This window comes from Urocitellus parryii, chromosome 12, assembly GCF_045843805.1.
Source record: "Urocitellus parryii isolate mUroPar1 chromosome 12, mUroPar1.hap1, whole genome shotgun sequence".
Lineage (NCBI taxonomy): Eukaryota > Metazoa > Chordata > Mammalia > Rodentia > Sciuridae > Urocitellus > Urocitellus parryii.
In genome coordinates, this window is record NC_135542.1 from 3,169,182 (window position 1) to 3,188,623 (window position 19,442).

General features: G+C 36.2%; 1 protein-coding gene across 1 annotated transcript in view; it reads left to right on the forward strand.

Annotated features, from left to right (window-relative positions):
• The window catches only part of Septin10 (septin 10), a 75,696-nt gene that overhangs the window by 10,224 nt on the left and 46,030 nt on the right, over positions 1-19,442 (forward strand). The window contains 4 exon segments of the mRNA XM_077791692.1: positions 13,281-13,349; positions 13,585-13,660; positions 16,238-16,355; positions 16,746-16,941. Of these exon segments, the coding sequence (XP_077647818.1) occupies positions 13,281-13,349; positions 13,585-13,660; positions 16,238-16,355; positions 16,746-16,941 (459 nt within the window).

Here is a 19,442-nt window from a genome sequence, read left to right on the forward strand (position 1 = left end):
GTCTGATCTGGTTCTCTTCCTATGTAACTGCTCTCTCCCCTTCCTTCTCCCTGTATTCTGGATTTTATCCTGTTTTTTTTTTTTTTTTTTTTTGTGTGTGTGTGTTTTGTTTTTTTGTACTTCTTAGGCACACATCTGCTCCTAGACCTCTTCAGCTGTTCACTTCTCTACCTAGAATGCTCTCTCTCCACATATCTTCCTCATCTACTCTGTTCCTTTGACCTCTTCAGATGTTTGATGAAATATCACCTTTTTAGATGGGACTTATCAGACCACCTGGTTCAAAATAGTACCCATCCCCATGCCAAGCCACTGTCACATTTCCTCTTTCCCTTTCCCCATCTTTTTCTTTATTGTGTTTATTATTATCTAGCATTGTATTCTTTACTTTGATTTTTGTTAGGTCTTTCCTAACTTGAATAGAAGCTCCTTAAGAGCAGGAAATTTTTTCCCTTCTTTTGTTAAGTTATACATCCTCAGTGCCTAGGATAGTTCCTAGAGCTGACTAGTCACCCTCTTAAATCAACACAGCATCTCCCCACTTCCAGTGAGCAATAAATTAAACAGAGGGAGTACCCCTGCAGTGGGATCTCCTAAGAACCAATCTAGAAAGAACTTGTAGAGGGATCTTAACAGCTAAAAGTTGTTGAAACCTCCTCTTCCACACCAAGAACATGGGGAGTGGGGTGGAACAGTCCCACTGGGAAGTGCTCACCAAATTCAGCTCTCCACACAGCCTCTGCAGGAACCTGGGCAGTGCCAGAGTGGATGTCTGGTATTCGCAGAAGTGAGAGTGCAGATCCCAGCAGCAAGACAGTTTTGGATCCATGCAGAGGAAAGAGGACAGGGGAGCCAACAGTACTGCTGCTGCTGCTGCTCACTGACACTGGGGATGGGGGAGAAGAACTGCAGGCAATTGCCTGAGTCTTAAAAAGCCTAGAGGAACTGTTGCCTGATCTCTCCTGCAAAGCTACTTGGATATCCAGTGGCATAGAAGGATGGTTCCCAAATCATGTAAGCAGCTGGTGGAAAGCCATGATGAGAAGTTGCCTGAGTCCCCAGGAAGCTTAAAGGGGAAGATGCCCAGATCATTACCATAGCCCAGGAGAAGTCAGCCAAGGAGGAAAGTTTTCTGGTTCCAACCAGAGAGCAGTGGCTCTCAATCTGACCTGGCTTTCAGCCTCATCCTCAGCCACAAATGCCAAGTTTTACTGTTTGGATACTGGCTGGCCTGTGCCTCAGTTATAGTTACCAGAGGAAATCGGCACCTGCCCTTCACACCCTGGGGTAGTGGAAGCAAAGAACCCTGGTGAACCAGCTGAGTAGTAAGGACAGTACCCCAGTGAATTGTATGGGCCACAAGGAATATTTTTGCACCACAGATCACCCACAGAGAACCCACAACCACAGGACCTGTGCTTATAGAAGTTACTAGGCTCTATGCCACCATGAAAAGGATCCTGTCGAGGGAAGAGGGTACATAGTGATCCATAGCAGTCACAGAGACAGTGCAGAGCCCTCCATCTGCAACTCTTGCACACTACAGAAACAATCAGCAGACACAACACCACACTCTGAGAGCAGTCACCTGCAGGACCCTGAGCTGACAAACCAGAACCAGCTGGTGGGAAGTCCATAGCAATTGGGAGTGGCTGCTATGCCTCAGCACTTCTGGAAGGATACAAAGACGAAGAATGATGGACATCTTCTAAACATCCCAAATTCTAATGAAATCCAAAGCAAGATTCAACAAGAGTTTTCTTCAGCTTGGCATAGTTTTCTATAAATAACTCTTAACATCAACTTTGATCATCTGTATTACTCTTTGATTAATAGTTGTTACCAAAATAGCCCACATTGTACCTTCAACCCATTTCAGTGTTTTTCTTCTAATGGTTTAAAGCATTAATAACATTCATTTGGTTTGTTTTCCTTACATTATTTGTTAATATCTCAAATAACCTCCATCTTTTTCTTTTTACCTTATTTATATTATTATTTTCTATCTTTTTTCATTTGCTTTGTCTTTCGTCCGCCTTTCAGCCCTCATATAATGTTATAGCAATTTTATTATATTTAATAACTAAATTTTCAACCTGTTCCAGAGCTTTACTACAAGTTTATACTGGGACTAGAAGAGCTGTGGATATCAATATCAACACGTTCTTTGCTATTGATAAGGTTGAATAGTATATGACTTGGCTCTGAAGTGATTGTAGTAAATAGAATTCAGTGACTTCTCTCAAAATGATGCTAATACTGGGATCACACATTAAAGTATCAATACCTGGATATTTACCTAACCCAGGGCTTTTTAAGAGAAGGAAGCTCACCAAGTGGTCCTTGCTTAAAAGCACCAATAATAACCATACCAATTGATGGGTAAACATAGAAGCAATATGAAAAAGCAAAGGAACAAGCCACCCCAAATAGCGCATAACAATTTAGCAACTGATTCCATTAACAACACAGTGGAGGAAAGGTCAGAGAATTTATGATGTTCATAGTTTAAATGTTCATTGAGCTAAAAGATGTTATATGGAGTGAAATTAGAAAATATGGGAAGTGAAAGATCACTTCAACAAAGAGGAAATATTCTGAAAAAAGAACCAAACAGAAATCCTGGAAATGAAAGACTCAATAAGCCAAATTAAAAATTCAGTGGAAAGTATCACAAATAGATTAGAACACTTTGAAGATTTTCAGGCCTTGAAGACAAAGTGTATAAAATTGCATATAAAATTAACCATAAAAAAAGATGTTAAGAGACCATGACCAGGATTTTCAACAAATCTGGGTTAACATCAAGAGACCAAATTTAAGAATATGAAGCAATGAAAAAAAAATTAAGAAAAAAAGCATCATAGGGAAGAATTACACTAGAATTAACATTCAATTAAAAGAGAATCAAGTCTAAATTAAATCAAATGGCAGGAAATAAAAATCACCTTTCTGTAACAATACTGAATGTAAATGATCTAAACTCTTCAATCAAAAGACATAGTAGATTGACAGATGGGATTCAAAAATAAGACTCAACAGTATGTTGTTTGCAAGAAACAGAGATATCCACAGACTGAAGGTGAAAGGATAGGAAAAGATATACTATGCAAATGTTACCCATAAACACAGGGATAGCTATTCTCAAATCAGACAGTGGGCCTCAATGCAAAATTAATCAGAAAATACAAAGAAGGTCACTTCATACTGGGAAAGGTAATCATCCAACAACAAGATAAAATGATTGTAAATATTTATGCCTGAAACTGTGGTGCATCTGTGTACATAAAACAAACTCTTCTCAATAAAGAGTCAAATATACCACAATACAACAATACTGGGTGATTTCAACGTACCTTTCTCACCACTAGATAGGTCATCCAGATATAAATTAAGATTACTAAGAACTAAAAGATACTATTAATCAAATGGATCAAACAGACATCTATAGACTATTTGATCCATTGATGAGTGAATTAACTTTCTTCTCAGAAGTGCATGCAACATTTTCTAAAACATTTTAGGCCATAAAGCAAATCTTAATAAATATAAAAATTTGAAATAATTCCTTGCATCCTATCAGACCATAATGAAATTAAATTAGAAATCAGTCACAGATAGAATACAGCACACACTCCAACACCCAGAGATTAAATACATTTTTGAATGACAAATGGATAGCAGAGGAAATCAGAGAAGAAAGAAAAAAATTTATTAACAAATGAAAATAGTGATACAATGTATCAAAATCTCTGGGAGAGTATGAAGGCAGTTCTAAGAGAAAGTTTATAGTAATGAGTTTATATGTTAAGAAGTAGAAAGATAACAAATAATCTAACAGTACACCTTAAGGCCTTAGCAAAAGAACAAACCAATACAAAAATCAGTAAAAACAGGAAATAATTAAAATCAGAGCCAAAGTCAATGAAATTAAGAATTTTTTAAAAAGCAAAGGATTAATAAAACAGAGTGTTGAGTTTTTTGAAAGAGTAAAGCAAGATTGATAAACCCTGGCTCAACTACTCAAAAGGAAGGAAGACTGAAATTAACAAAATTAGAGATGAAAAGGGAAATATCACCACAGACACTACTGAAATCCAGATATCATTAGAAACTATTTTGAAAATCCATACTCCCAATGAGCTAGGAAATCATTAGGATATTGACAGATTCCTAGAGATGTATGACCGTGAAGATATAGAAAACTTACATAATCAGTGTCAAGTAATGAAATCAAAGCAGTTTAAATATTAAATAGATCAATCTCAGGTAATAAAATTGAAGTAACTGTCAAAATCCTTCCAACAAAGAGAATCTCATCAGAGGGATTCTCAGCCAATTTCTGCCAAAATTTAGTTCTCAAATTACACCGTGAAATAGAAAAGGAGGAAACTGACAAAATCGTATTATGTAATCAGTATTACCTCGATACCAAAACCAGACACATCAAGGAAATAAAACCAAAAGCACTGTACAGATTCAATGCAATTCCCATGAAAATACCAATGACATTCTTCACAGAACTAGAAAAAGTAGTTCTAAAATTGATTTTGGAAAATAAAAGATTGGAATAGCCAAAGCAATACAGAGCAAAAAGAACAAATCTGGAGCTATCTCAATACTTGACCTCAAATTATACTACCGATCTAGAATAACATATAGAATGGTACTGGCCCCCCAAAAGGCAAGAAAACCAATGGAACAGAAGACACAGACAAACCCATGTAAATAGTTACCTGATACTATACAAAGGTGCCAAAATTATACATTGGAGAAAAAATAGCCTTTTTAACAGATGGTGCTGGGAAAATTAGGTATCCCTATGTAGAAGAGTGAAACTTGACCCCTTTCTCACCCTGCACAAAAGTCAACTCAAAGTGCATTAAAGACATAGGCATTAGACCAGAAATTCTGCAACTTCTAGAAGAAAATGTAGGCCTAACACTCCCAAAATATTGGCACATGGATTAACTTGCCTTAACAAGTCTCCTAAAGCACAAAAAATAATAAATGGGATGACATCAAATTAAAAAGCTTCTCCATAGGAAAGGAAACAAGAGCATGAAGAAAGTGCCTACAGAATGGGAGAAGAGCTTTCCTCAGATAGGACCTTAATATCTAGAATGTATTAAGAATTGAAAAAACTTAATACCCCCCTCAAAAAATCCAATTAATAAATGGGCCAAAGAAGAACTAAACAGATATTTCTGTTTAGAAGGACAAATAGCCAAAAAATATATGAAAAAATGTTCAACATCTCTTGCAGTTTGGAAATTCAGTTCCAAAGTACATTCAGATTTCATCTCACTCCAGTCAAAATGGCAATTGTCAAGAATCAGTATTATTTAATATTAAGTGTTGGAGAGGATGTGAGGGGGTGTACTCACACATTGTTGGTAGGACTGTATATTAGTGCAACTACTCTGGAAAGCTATATGGAGATTCGTCAGAAAACTAGGAATAGAACCACCATATGACCCAGCTATCCCACTCCTTAGTATTTATCTGGAAGGTCCAAATTTAGCATACTGTAGGGATACAGCCACATCAATGTTTATAACTGCATTGTTTATGTAGCTAGGCTATGGAACCAACCTAGGCGTCCTTCAACAGATGAATGGAAAAAGAAAATGTGATATATATGCACAATAGAGTATTACTCAGCCATAAAAGAAGAATGGAATAATGGCATTTGTCAGTAAATGGATGGAACTGGAGACTATTATAGCTAAGTGAAATAAGCTAGACCCATAATGTCAAAGATTGGATATTTTCTCTGATATTTGGAATGTAACCCATAATGGCAGGGGTGGGGAGAGGAGGGAGGGGTAAGAGGAAGAAGAAGAGGAGGGGAAGGTCAGTTAAAATACAAGAAAGATCAGTGGAATAGTTAAAGGGGATTGAGGGAGAAGGGACAGAATAAGGGAAGAACAGAAGAATGACTCTGACAACTGTTTTTTTGGTACTGGAGATTGAACTCAGGGGCGTTTTTACCACTGAGCTACATCCTCACCCTTTCTTAATGTTTTTATTTTGAATATGCCGCTATGCCTACTACTTCTCAAATTTGATTTTTTTCTATCACCTTACCTTCTCCCCAAATTCAAGCCATCTACTTTTCATTTAAATAAGCCTTCAGATTTAGTTTCAAGGTTATCACACACAAGGAGATATACTTTTATTGTGTCTTTTTCCTTAATCCGTCCTGTCTATACATGCATTTTCCATGACTTATTCTTCATTCTTCACCATATCACATTCTTATGATTTCTTGTTAAAAGTGAGTCATACTGTGGGAGGCCGTCACATCGTGTGACCAGAGTTTTTTCCTCTCCTGATTGGTTTGAGGCACTGTTGGTCATCCCCTCTTGCCCCATGATCTGGCTTCTTTTTTAAGTAATGTAAAATGCAGCCAAATGTGTCTTCATGCATGGGTGTGCCTTTCTGCATCCCCAAGGATCAAGCTATGCTCACCTGTTCCTTTGTGATATAACCCCTTGCCCTATTTGAGACAGAATGTTCCATGGAAACGCCCTTTGGGTGTCCCCTTCTCTTACTGTGCCCTTGGGTGTGGCCTTCCTAGATGTCAGTCAACCTGCTGACAGCAGACATCCCGAAGCTAGACTCAGCCCCTTGAAACCTGACCCCTTGTCTCATTTGAATGTCTTCTCCTTAATAAAAGGGGTCTGCACTCTCTCACTCTCTCTTTCTGAGGACCCTTAAGGTCAGAGGAGCTGTCACAGCACCCCCAAAGAAAAAGGTATTTCTGTCTCTTGTGTGGTTATTTCTCGCAGCCCATTCCCCTGGAGTGACCCCGGAGTGTTTTAGTCGCATGCAACTCGACATCATACAATCTTGAGTTGTTCTAGTTTTCATAGGGGAGGGGAAAAGTCATATGCTGAGGTTGCAGAGATTTATTTTATACCTCAAAATGCAAAACTTACAGGCATTTTCATTGTAAGTTGTTAAGACAGAAAAGGCATTACTCTCCATGCTGTAGTTTCATTCACTCACTGGGAGGGGCTGGAGTGTAGCTCAGTGTTAGAGCACTAAGGTGGGAACCCTAGAAGATCTTTAACTTTGCTTCCTACTCAGTGCGGGACCGCCCCTTGGTTCTCTGTGATGTTCAGAATATCTTTTCACACTATGAGGTAACCAAAATGCATCTAGATTTTGTCCAAGTTCTTTTATGTTTTCATGTATTACACCTAAATTTTTTAAAGTTCTGGAAAATACTTCCTAGTACTGTGCATGTCAAAGAAACTTGATTTCCCCCCAACGTTATTAGCTTGTAGCACCATCAGAGGATCAAGGGGCAGCAAAGTGTATTCAAATATCTGTGATCTACCTTGAGGAAAGAAAACTCCCAAAGGAAAAACCAGGACCTTAATGGACTAGAGAGGCAGAATTTGACACAGTGAAAGGAAATTACTGAGGGCAAGAGCTGTCTAATGAGGAGAGTGGCCTGCTTGTGGGGAGCACAGGCTCAGACCCTGGAAGGTTAAGCAGCAGCGTAGTCACATCAGTGTGGCATGCTTCCTGAGCACCAGCAGGGAGACAGAATTTCATATTTGGAGAAATTAAACAATGAATTTGGTAGAAGAAAGGGGTTCACTGGTCTTAGGCTGTGAAGATTTGAATGATGTTAGAGGAATTGATTAGTGTAATTCATGAGTGGCTGAGTGAGGAAATTATTCTGGACTCCACAAAGACTCCACTTAGTGCCACAGAAAATATCTGGTTAGGGTACTTGTTCACACCTTTGCATTATATAAACTGAGTAAAGCAGTAGAACATTCTATGCTCAGTGTCACTTCTTGACATAATTTACCATCTGTTCACACTTGAATGTGTATGTCTATTGTAAGCAATATGCCACACACCTGAGTCCCTGAAGCTATATTGTATTCGCTGGTCAATTATAAAATTTTAGTAACAATTAAGTTCTTAAAAATTACTGTAAGAAAATGGCTTTCAGTTTTTAACCTAATGATAGTTTGATTAGATTTTGTGAAATGTAGTTGGGTTGTTAAGTAAAAGTTGCTTAAAAAAAAAGTTTTAGAATGCCACTACTATGTAAATTATAATGTACCAATAAAACATTTTTTTTTTTTTAAACAGGGAAAAAAGAAACAAAAAGAAGATAGGTTTTATATTCATTCATCATTAAACTTTGACTAATAACACCTAGGTTTAATTTATCTAAGTTCATATCAGGTATTTGCTTTTGTTGATTTATTTATAGTGGTCACTCAATCACTGAGCCACATCCCTAGCCCTACTTGCATTTTATTTAGAGGCAGGTCTCACTGAATTTCTTAGTGCCTCACTTTTGCTGAGGCTGGCTTTGAACTTGAGATCCTCCTGTCTCAGCCTCCCAAGCTGTTGGGATTTCAGTTGTGTGCCACTGTACCCAGCTTATTTACTGTATTTTTAAAAAATATTTTTTAGTTGTTGATGGACCTTTTTATTATTTTATCTACTTATATGTGGTACTGAGAATTGAACCCAGTGCCTCACACATGCCAGGCAAGTGCTTTACCACTGAGCCACAACCCTGGCCCCATTTTCTGTAGTTTTGAACGTCTGCCAAAACCTACATAAAATCTTAGTGTGTAAATGTTCTGACCAGGAAGCATGAATAAGACATATAAAAGTAATAGGAGGAGCTGGGGTTGTAGCTCAGTGGTATAGCGCTCACCTAGCACATGTGAGGCCCTGGGGTTCAGTCCTCAGCGCCACATAAAAATAAATAAAACAAAGGTATTGTGTCCAACTACAACTAAAAAAATAAATATTTAAAAAAATAAAAGTAATATGAATAATTGTTTTTAATATTTTCTACTGTTACTACTTGTCAACTCAAATTTCCAAAACAAGTTTTACTTTAGAAGCAGTTTTTAGAAGTTAGCAGGACATCATTGAAGGTAAAATAACAAAGAGAATGATAATTGAGTGAATGCCTCAGTTGGCATACAAAAAGCTTGATATATTCCTAAGAAATCTTACATAAAAAAAAAATCCTGCAAATGGAATTCCAATATGCTAGGCCATTCACCATTCTACTTATTTTGAATAAATCACAGCGCTAGCTGCTAGCCGCTTGGAGTTTCTGAAGGAGTAAGACATGACCCTTGACCTTATGAGTCTCATAATGTCAATGATCCAGTGATCTTCTTCCTATTTGTAACAGTCAGTGACAATCTCTTTCCAAAGAACAAAAGTAAGGCACTAACAAAATCACAACCTACCCCTGACTTAAAAAAAAAAAAAAAATATATATATATATATATATTTATTTTTATTTTTTTTAACTTGTTGGTGGACATTTATCTATCTATCTATCTATCTATCTATCTATCTATCTATCTATCTATCTATCTAAGGTGCTGAGGATCGAACCCAGTGCTTCACATATGCTAGGCAAGTGCTCTATCTCTGAGCTACAACCCCAGCCCCCAATTTGCCTTTTTTGTAGTTTATATTTCATGTGTGTGTGAGTATTTATGTATGTATATGTATAGTGCACACAAATACATATTTTTAAAAACCCAGATATCAGTAATTTAACTCCTACCAAAGTCTAACAAATACTTTTATAAAAAGTTGTAGTATTTAATGAATCACAGCAAGAAGTGCCAGAACATTGGGCTAATTGGAGAAGGATCAGATTCTCTACATTCTTTAAAATCTCAGTTTGGAACAGGGAGAGCAATACAAACAGAGGCACATGTTTTGTCCCAGGGCCCTTGGGAGACTGGCCTTTTCCTGCCAGCTAGCTGTGGGGAAATGTTTGGTTCTTCCCAACCAAATTGATACCATCTTGATAACAACTTTCCTTCCCTTACTGGGAAACATTCTGCAAATGACTTATGGCATTTCCTTGGATAAAACAATGAACTTCTAGGGACAGAATCCTATCTACATAATAATAGATATTGGAAGAATGCATTCATCTAGTTAATAAAGATTTGAAAAACGCTCATTTTTGTATTGTTAAGTCACAGTAAAGAGAGAGCGTCCATGTGTACTGTATAGTAGTGTGGAGAATAGGACACTATACCATAGAATGAGAGAGTAAACAAAAAACCCTAGTGCAGAGTATCAGATGCTACCATTATATATAGGAAAGAGCCCTGTACCAGCATGTGTGCTTACATTTGTATAGTCTCTTTGGAAGGATGCATAAAAGGCTGGTAGTATCCCAGCAAAAGATCTGAGTTTAGGGAATCAGGGATGAGAAGGGAATTCATTTTGCACTGTTCTTATTGGTACTGTTTATATAGTTTATTTTACTACATTCATTCATATACAGTTAAGTATATGTGTATATATGTGTGTGTGTATATATATATACAGGTACATTCTTTTTCTCCAGTTCTGGGGCTTGAACTCAGGGTCTTGTAGCACATATTAAGCAAGTGCTCTACCACTGAGCTATATCCTTGGCTTTTTAATATTCCTTTTCATTTTATTATTATTTATTTATTTTGGTACTGGGGTTTTAACCTAGCAGTGCTTTGCCACTGAGTTACATCTTCAGCCTTTTTTTTTTTTTTTTGAGAAGAGGGTCTCACCACCTTGCTGAGGTTGACCTCAAACTTGCAATCCTCCTGTCTCAGCCTCCTGAGTCTTTGGGATTACAGGTGTGCACCACTAGGCCCAGTTTAGTATTACTCTTTAAAATGTTGCATTTCATTGTATTTTATGCTGCACTAGGTTAGCAAGTGCCTTGAAATGAACAGAGCTTCACTTATACCTCATGTTTTAGTTAGCTTTTTGTCACTGTGACCAAAATATCTGACAAGAACAATTTAGAGGAGAAAAAGTTTATTTTGGCCCACAGTTTCAGAGATTCAGTTCATGGTTAGCCAACTCTGTAGCTCTGAGTCTATGGTAATGTTATGGCAGAAGGGTTGCTGGAGGAAGGCAACTCAGGACGTGGCAATGAGGAAGTAGAGTATACCACTCACCAGGGACAAAATATAACCTCCAAAGGTATATCCAGTGACCTACTTCCTCCAGCCACACCCTACCTGCCTGCAGTTACCACCCAGTTTTCATATCAGTGTGTTAGTCCACGGATTGGGCAAGAGCTGTCATAATGTAATCATTTCACTTCTGAAAGCATTGCCTCACACATGAGTTTTAAGGGACTCCTCATATCTATATCACAATACTTCTCATCCATCATTTTCTATTGTTGCAAAAAGTGACATTTGGTATTTGGTTTGCAACTTGGGCCATTTAGAAGGAGCACCAACTTTGCAGTTGGATCAGACCTGTGTATACAGCTACTGGATTGTATGATTATTCAGCCTTTCTGATTCCTAATTTTCTCATCTAAGCTGTGAAAATGGTAGTAAGTATAGCTCAGGGTGTTATAAAGATGAAATAAGAAATTGTATTAAGTCAGGGACAATGGCACATGCCTGTAATCCAAGCTACTTGGGAGGCTGAGGCAGGGTGATTGCAGGTTTGAGGCCAGCCTGGGAATTTAGTGAGACCCTGTTTCAAAATAAAAAGGATTGGGAAGCTGGGCACAGTGGTATACACCTGTAATCCCAGTGGCTCCGGAGGCTGAGGCAGGAGGATTACAAGTTCAAAGCCAGCCTCAGCAATATAAAGGACCTAAGCAATTTAAGGGACCAGGGATGTGGCAGAGTGTTTAAGCGCCCCTGGGTTCAATCCCTGGTACCAAAGGGGTGGTAGAGTGGGGAGGGCCTGGTAATGTGGTTCATTGGTAGAACACTTGCCTAGCATGTGTGATGCCCTGGATTTAATCCCTAGTACACACACAACAAAAAAAGAAAAGAAATTGTACTTTATGAGCTAACACAATGATGGGCATAGGAGTTCTATAAATAATAGTTGTTTTTATTTTATTTTAATTTGTTTTTAAAATAAACGACAGCAGAATGCATTATAATTCTTATTACACACATAGAGCACAATTTTTCATATCTCTGATTGTATATAAAGTATGTTCACACCAACTCGTGTCTTCATACATGTACTTTGGATAATGATGTTCATCACATTCTACCATCCTTGCTAACTCCCTGCCCCCTCCCTTCCCCTCTTACCCCTCTGTAAGATGAACCTAGAGTTCATCTATTTCTCCCATGCTCCCTCTCCCTACCCCACTATGAGTCAGTCACCTTATATCAGAGAAAAACATTTGTATTTGTTTTTTTGGTATTGGCTAATTTCACTTAGTATTATCTTCTCTAGGGCCATCCATTTACCTGCAAATGCTATGATTTTATTCTCTTTTGTTGCTGAGTAATATTCCATTGTTATATGCCACATTTTTTTATCCATTCATCTACTGAAGTACATCTAGGTTGGTTCCACAGTTTTGCTATTGTGAATTGTGCTGCTATAAGCAATGCACAAAACTCAACTCAAAGTGGATCAAGGACCTAAGAAATAAACCAGAGACTGTCTAAATAGAAGGAAAAGTAGGCCCTAATCTTCATCATTACTAAGACTTCCTACAGCGCAAGAATTAAAACCAAGAATCAATAAATGGGATGATGGGTTCAAACTACAAAGTTTCTTCTCAACAAAAGAAACAGTCTGTGAGGTGAATAGAGAGCCTACATCTTGGGAGCAAATTTTTACCCCTCACACATTAGAGCACTAATCTCTAAGGTATATAAAGAACTCAAAAAGTAAAACACCAAAAAGAAAACCAAATAACCCAATCAATAAATGGGGCAAGGACCTGAACAAACAATTCTCAGAGGAGGATATACAATCAATCAATAAATATATGATAAAATGTTAATCATTTTAGAGAAATGCAAACCAAAACTACTCTAAGATATCATCTCATTCCAGTCAGAATGACAGGTATTATGAACAAACAACAATAAGTGTTGTCGAGGATGTGGGGAAAAAAGTACAATCATACATTGCTGGTGGGACTGCAAATTGGTGCAGCCAATATGGAAAGCAGTATGGAGATTCCTTGGAAAACTGGGAATGTAACTACCATTTGACCCAGCTATTCCTTTCCTCCTCGGTCTATACCCAAAAGTTATTTTAATTTTAATTGGGTGACTAAGGGACTTGTCCAAGTTTTAATATCCATACTTTCCCAGCCCTTGGATCATTCTTAACATTTCTATTTCCCTGGCATGCCGCAGTGGACCATAACTAGTTTTGAGTACCACCTTGGCTTGTAGAGTATTTTATTAAATATATATATATATATATATATATATCTTTATTTTATTTATTTACTTTTAAAGTCTTTTTTTTTTCTTTTCCAGTTCTTTCATTCTCACATGGCATTCAGAACAGCTTCTATGCCCTCCCCATTATGTGAAGCTGAAGAGAGAGTGAGTCTTTTTTTAATATATTACATATTGTCCCTAAATACTTTTATGATTTAAAAATAACTACTTATAGAATTTGTAGACTCTTATGTAAAGGCTTGTTTGTATTTATGAATTAACTTTTCTCTTGATTCAAGTGAAATATCAGTGATAGATTGAATAATTAATTGTTGAGTATGCATAATGTTCCTATTAAATTGTTTTCTATTTATTTTTTCACTTGTTATTTATTTTTTAGTTCTTTTGTTTCTGGTTTTAAGCAGATTAAAACTCCAGGTGCTTCAACAACAACGTTCCATAAAAAGACTACCACGGTTAGTTTCCAGCACAATTCTGGGAGGGGAAGAAATAAAGACTAGCACTGCTTTGGGTGGGCACATTGCAGAGCATGGTAGGGGCAGACAACTTTGGATGACAGAATGTGGAGACCAACTGGGTGGCCTCGCCAGATGCTTTTCTGCTGCAAGATTAGACCTGATGTTTCCAAGGTCCTTCTGAGTGTGCCTGTACAGTAGGAATGGTTTGGTAATGCATATTAGAAGTTATATTTAAAAAGAGGGGTAAATTTAACTTGATGAAAGAGCTATGCTGTTAAAAACAGAAAATTGCAAGTAAAGCATGGTAATTCAATGAGATGAAATAATTTCCTTTAGTTCTGGGCTCCCATAGCTAGAGTCCCTTCTTGTTTTCAAGATGGTTTCAGATGGCTGGGTTTTTATGCAGAGCTCCCCTTCAAGCTCTTTCAAGTTACTGGCCGAATGCAGTTCCTTGTTGACTGGCCTTCCATTCGTTCCCAGAGACCATTTTCTTTTCCTTGCCACATGGCCTCTTCTATTCTAAAAGCCAACCAGGCAGAACTTCTGGCAGGTCTTATCTTCTTTGTGTTTCAGATTTTTTTAGCCACATCCCCCCCCACACCCCCCCAGATCTTTTTAGCCAGGAATGCCCAGGCCCTAAGGGCTTGCCTCGTTAGGTCAGGGCATACCTATGATTGTCCTTTTTCTAGAGCTACCTGAGTTGGCACCTACATCACATATGCAAGTTTTCTCAACTGAACCTAGATTAGTTTTATTAAATAACTGAGAGAAGATGTATGCATACCAGAGGCTATTTCATTATTCTGCCCACTGCACATAGTAAAAAGCAATCCTTTCTCACCTGACCTGTGTCTCCTCCCTAGTGGTTAGTCTGTCACTACCTTTTGAGACATTTCCTTCCATATTCATAGAGATATAAGAATATATACATACATAAAAAAAAGTTTATTTTCACACAAATCACAGTAAATAAATCACTGTTTGGATACTTAGTTTTAAAGAGTTGTGCATGTCCTGGCATGTATCAGTATATGCTTTAATTTGTATATCTATTTATACATTTGAGTTGTTTCTACTATTTGACTATTAGGAATAAAACTGCTATGAATGTGTGTCCTTGTTTGGATGTATGTTTTAACCTCCAGGTTGGATTTTTGTTTTTATCTAACATTTTTGCAAATTCACTGTACCATTTTTGTATTTGCACCAGCACATTCTCAACATTCCATTTGTTCTTCTATCTTCAACACTTGACATCATCAGTCTTTTAAATTTTAGTTATTTTATGTGCATCCAATGATATCTTATGCCTTTTTTGGATTAATGAGTATTTTTATGATTGGTTCCATTTTATCTCCACTCTATTTTTTCCTTTTTAAAAATGTTGATCTAAGCTTTAATTTATCACATTTTACCTTCAAATAATACCATAGTATATATAATATAATTTTTCTTTTTTATTATATAGTATGTATCATGGAGGTGCTAGATTCTTTTTCCAGCTTCGTTCTAACAGGCTGATAAATTGCTGTCTTATCACATTGATCACTTTGAGACTTGGTTATAGGCTTGGTTAGGGCCAGTCTATTTCAGTCATGCCTTCATACTAGGGAACTTTTCTAATTCTTGGGAAATAGTCCTTAATCCTAAAATGTGGACTATCTAAGATTGAGGTGTTTCTCAGGCCTCCTTAACTTACAGACTTAAAATTTAAGAACCTCCTTTCTTTCCAGGATGGTACTCTTTAAAAATGCTCATCTCCTAGTGCTGCATGACAGTCTCAGTATTCCTTTTGTCCTTGTGCAGTTTGGCAGTCAACCATGTATTTGAGGGGAATGTGTTTGCATATTTTGGGCTTCTTCCATTCCGGAATTCCCCCACCCCCCTCAATTTCTAGCCAGTGTTCCTGCCCCAATTTTCAAATGACTTCTTAACCCAGTAAGACTATTTCAGTTCTTCCTGAGCTCCATCTTTGTACCCTCAAGGGAGAGTACAAGTGATTAGGGGTGTCCTGAAGGATTTGCTACGTGAATGTGTATCTCACAGAGTAGATTCCCTTCCCTCTAGAGTTTTCATTCTTTCCAGAGTCTGTGTCCCTGTGACTTGAAAGAGTTGCTTATAATTGTTACCAGCAGGGAGGTAAGTTTGACGTGAGTTATACTGTCACTACTGGAGCTGAAACTATAATTTTGTATTGTACTTTTTTTTCACTTCATGTCTTAATGAAGGATTTTTCCAAGTCATTAAAAATTTATCGTAAACATTCAATGACTTTAAATTCTCCATTTTGTGAGTGAATATGACATATTTTATTTGAATGTTTTTAGAAATGAAATGTTTTACTGTTAAAATTTGTGCTGGACTTTTGTATTGAAGGGAATAAGAAATTTGTGTTTTGAAGATCTGGACACTGATTTTTTTTTTCCCCTCACAATGTACTTGACTATTGTCTTAGGTGAATAGTAATAATTGTAAAATCTTTACTTCCTTTGATAAATTCATCCTTTCAAGTGTGCCTTTTTCCTGTTCAGTCAAGGTCATTTTAACTGTGGCTGTTGTTTTTGTTTTCTTCAGAAAAGAGAAAATATCCGATCCTTGACTATGTGTGGCCATGTTGGTTTTGAGAGTTTGCCTGATCAGCTAGTCAATAGATCCATTCAGCAAGGCTTCTGTTTTAATATTCTCTGTGTTGGTGAGTGCCACTAACTCTTCCTCTGAATTCTTCCTCATGTTCCTTGTGCTCATTCCATTGTTAGTATAAGCAGTATGAAGCTCATGTTATCAGTTTGAGATCATGAGCCCAGGGATTTTCTTACTTATTTAAATTATTTCAGTTTTGTTTTTCTTAGCTTTAAACCTTTTGTTGTTCCATAAACATTTTAGTGCTCTTTTCGGAATTCTGAGTAACTTAGTATACACATTAATTTCTCTGCTGATGACTTAGAACCAGCATTATGTATTTCTTTCATGGACAACCCTATCTTTAAAATATTTGCAATCCTTGAAACGACTCTGGGAATTCGCAGCTGTTTCTTCTCACCCATTCTATGTGCCTATGAAGATGTACCTTTCTTTCTTTCAGGGGAAACTGGCATTGGAAAATCCACACTGATTAACACATTGTTTAATACTAATTTTGAAGAACATGAAGCCTCACATTTTTGCCCAAATGTTAGACTTAAAGCTCAGACATATGAACTCCAGGAAAGTAATGTTCGGTTGAAACTGACCATTGTGAATACAGTGGGATTTGGTGACCAAATAAATAAAGAAGAGAGGTATGTGTTTTCTTTATGTATTAAAACAAGTTGTCTTATTTCAGGATCAAGACATTTGCCTTTTGCCTTGTAAGCTTTGGTTTGATTTTCCTCTATGGCAATCCATATCTTTCCTCCCATACATTATTATTATTATTTTTTTTTTAGCAATTAAGCAATGTTTCGTTCTTATTAACAAATTGACATTTTTCTGCCAACTTGTCTATTTTCTTTAGAGTAATTTGAATCAAATTACTAAAATGTGTATTTTAGCAAAAATAGTTTTAATTATTTCCTGATATTTGGTGTATATTCAGTGATTGGTATTAGTTTTCAGACCAAGGATGATTATTGTTGAAAATAAAATATATACAAGGGCAAATATATACAATGGGCAAATACATGGTTCATGAGTTATTTTTGCAATATGCCAACTAAAATAGTTATATTAGTAAGCATTGTAGGAAAGTTTTAATAGTGAAATTTTAATTTATATTTTACTTTAGTATATATTTTCTATATTTTCCTATAGTATTATGAAGATTAATGATAGATTCTATATCAACTTTAAGCTATGAAATAATTAGGGGTAAATAGATTGGGTGAAATTAATTACTTTTTGTTGTTTTTTGAAATGTATATATTTTCCTTATTATAGGCAATTTTTTAGAGGGAAAATATTTTGCACAAATTGACCTGATATATATTTGCATATAGCCTTTTCGGCACTGCATTGTGTTTTAAATATGAAGAAATTATTTATGTGGATTAGTGGCAGGTATAAAAGCCTTTGATACCTTGTTTTAAATGTTATTAATATTTGTAAGATGGATAGCAACTTAGAACTAATGAAAGTATTTTTAATTCAACGTAAACATAGTGTCATAATTGGCCTGCTAACTAAATTTCTTTGTAGGATGAAATAAATTCACAATAGATTTAGCTTTCTATGTAAATTTATCCTTGAGTTTTAATTTGCCTTTCTTCATTAATTTATTTGTTGGAATGTTTTTTGGCAATTACCAAAATAATATGTAGATACGTTTTCACTACATATCAGTTGGAACCCGCTTTGGTCATCTCCTCAGGCCCTGTCCCATTTTCCTCCCCAGAAAAACTACTGCTGTGAATTAGGTGTTTTCCCAGATATTTTTCAGTTTTTAAATTTCTTTTATTTTAACAAAGATTTATTGATGCATAATTTAAATAGAATAGATTTCATTGCTATCAAATATACAATTCAAAATTAGTTTTGACAAAACTTGTAGTTTTGTAACCACCATCATTTCTTTAATATAGAAAATGGCTTTGGGCTTGGCATTTGCCTATCAGTCCTTAGCTACAGACTTTAGGAGTATGCTCTTCAGATCCACAGAGCTTTCTGTCTGCAGCTCTTCTCCATCTAGTGTTCTGCCCCACAGATTTCAGTCATCTTGGTCTCCCTAAACTTCTTAGTCTTTGCATCTTGGTGAATATATCAGGCTACTTGCTGTCTTTCAGTGTTCTGCCCAGTAAACCTGTTTCCATGCTGGAAGCTGAAAAAATCTTAGTGCTTCCCTCATTTATTCCTTTTTCAATGATCATAGTTTTATACTGCCTGTTGTCCAACATCCAAAATCCCTTTTCTCATATATGTTGTCTTGGTTTTTGGGTTTTAGGTGGAAAGGTAAATTCAGTCCCAGTTATTCCCATAATGAGTAGAGACAATTTATTTTTCTTTTCTTTTCTTTATTTATTTTTTTAATTCTGGACTGTACTAGGGAGGATTTGTGTATTTTGTTGAACAGTAAGGAGTGATTGAGGGCATCTTCACCTTATCCTCATCCTAGAGGTAAAGCTGTATTTTTTACATGTGTTAGGGTTTTTTTGTTTTGTTTTGTTTTCTCTTGGTTTTGGTTCTAGTTTTGGTTTGTTGACTTTGAGTTTTGTTTTAGATAGAATAAGAAAGTTTATTTTAGTAGTACATTTTTTTAAAAATATGAATAGACAATGTTTTTGTTTGTTTGTTTTTCAATGTTGGGGAATTGAACTCAGGGGCTCTTTATCTCTGAGCTATGTACCCAGCCCTTTTTAAATTAAACTTATAATCTTGGATACCACTTTGGGATCACTTTTTCATATTGTGCTCTATTCGGTATTTTTCTTTTAGTGTTTTTGTAATTGTTCATTTATTTATTTATTTGCTATGCTAGGAATTCAACCCAGAGCCTTACACATACTAGGAAAGTGTTCTACCACTGAGCTATATCACGCCTTACTATTCAACAAAATACACAAATCCTCCCTAGTATAGTCCAGCATAAATAAATAAATAAGTAGATATTGTTAGCTTTCTGAAATGAGATTGAAGAATTTTAATTCTTTTTCTATTTTTATGGATTAGAGTTAGTTTTCCCTGAGATGTTTGCTAAAACCAACCAAGAAAGCTAATTTGGACTTACTTAACTTTACTTAGTGTTTATAGGACTATTCTAGAGTTGATCTTTTTTATTTTTTGAAAACGTTTTGGTGTTATACTTTTC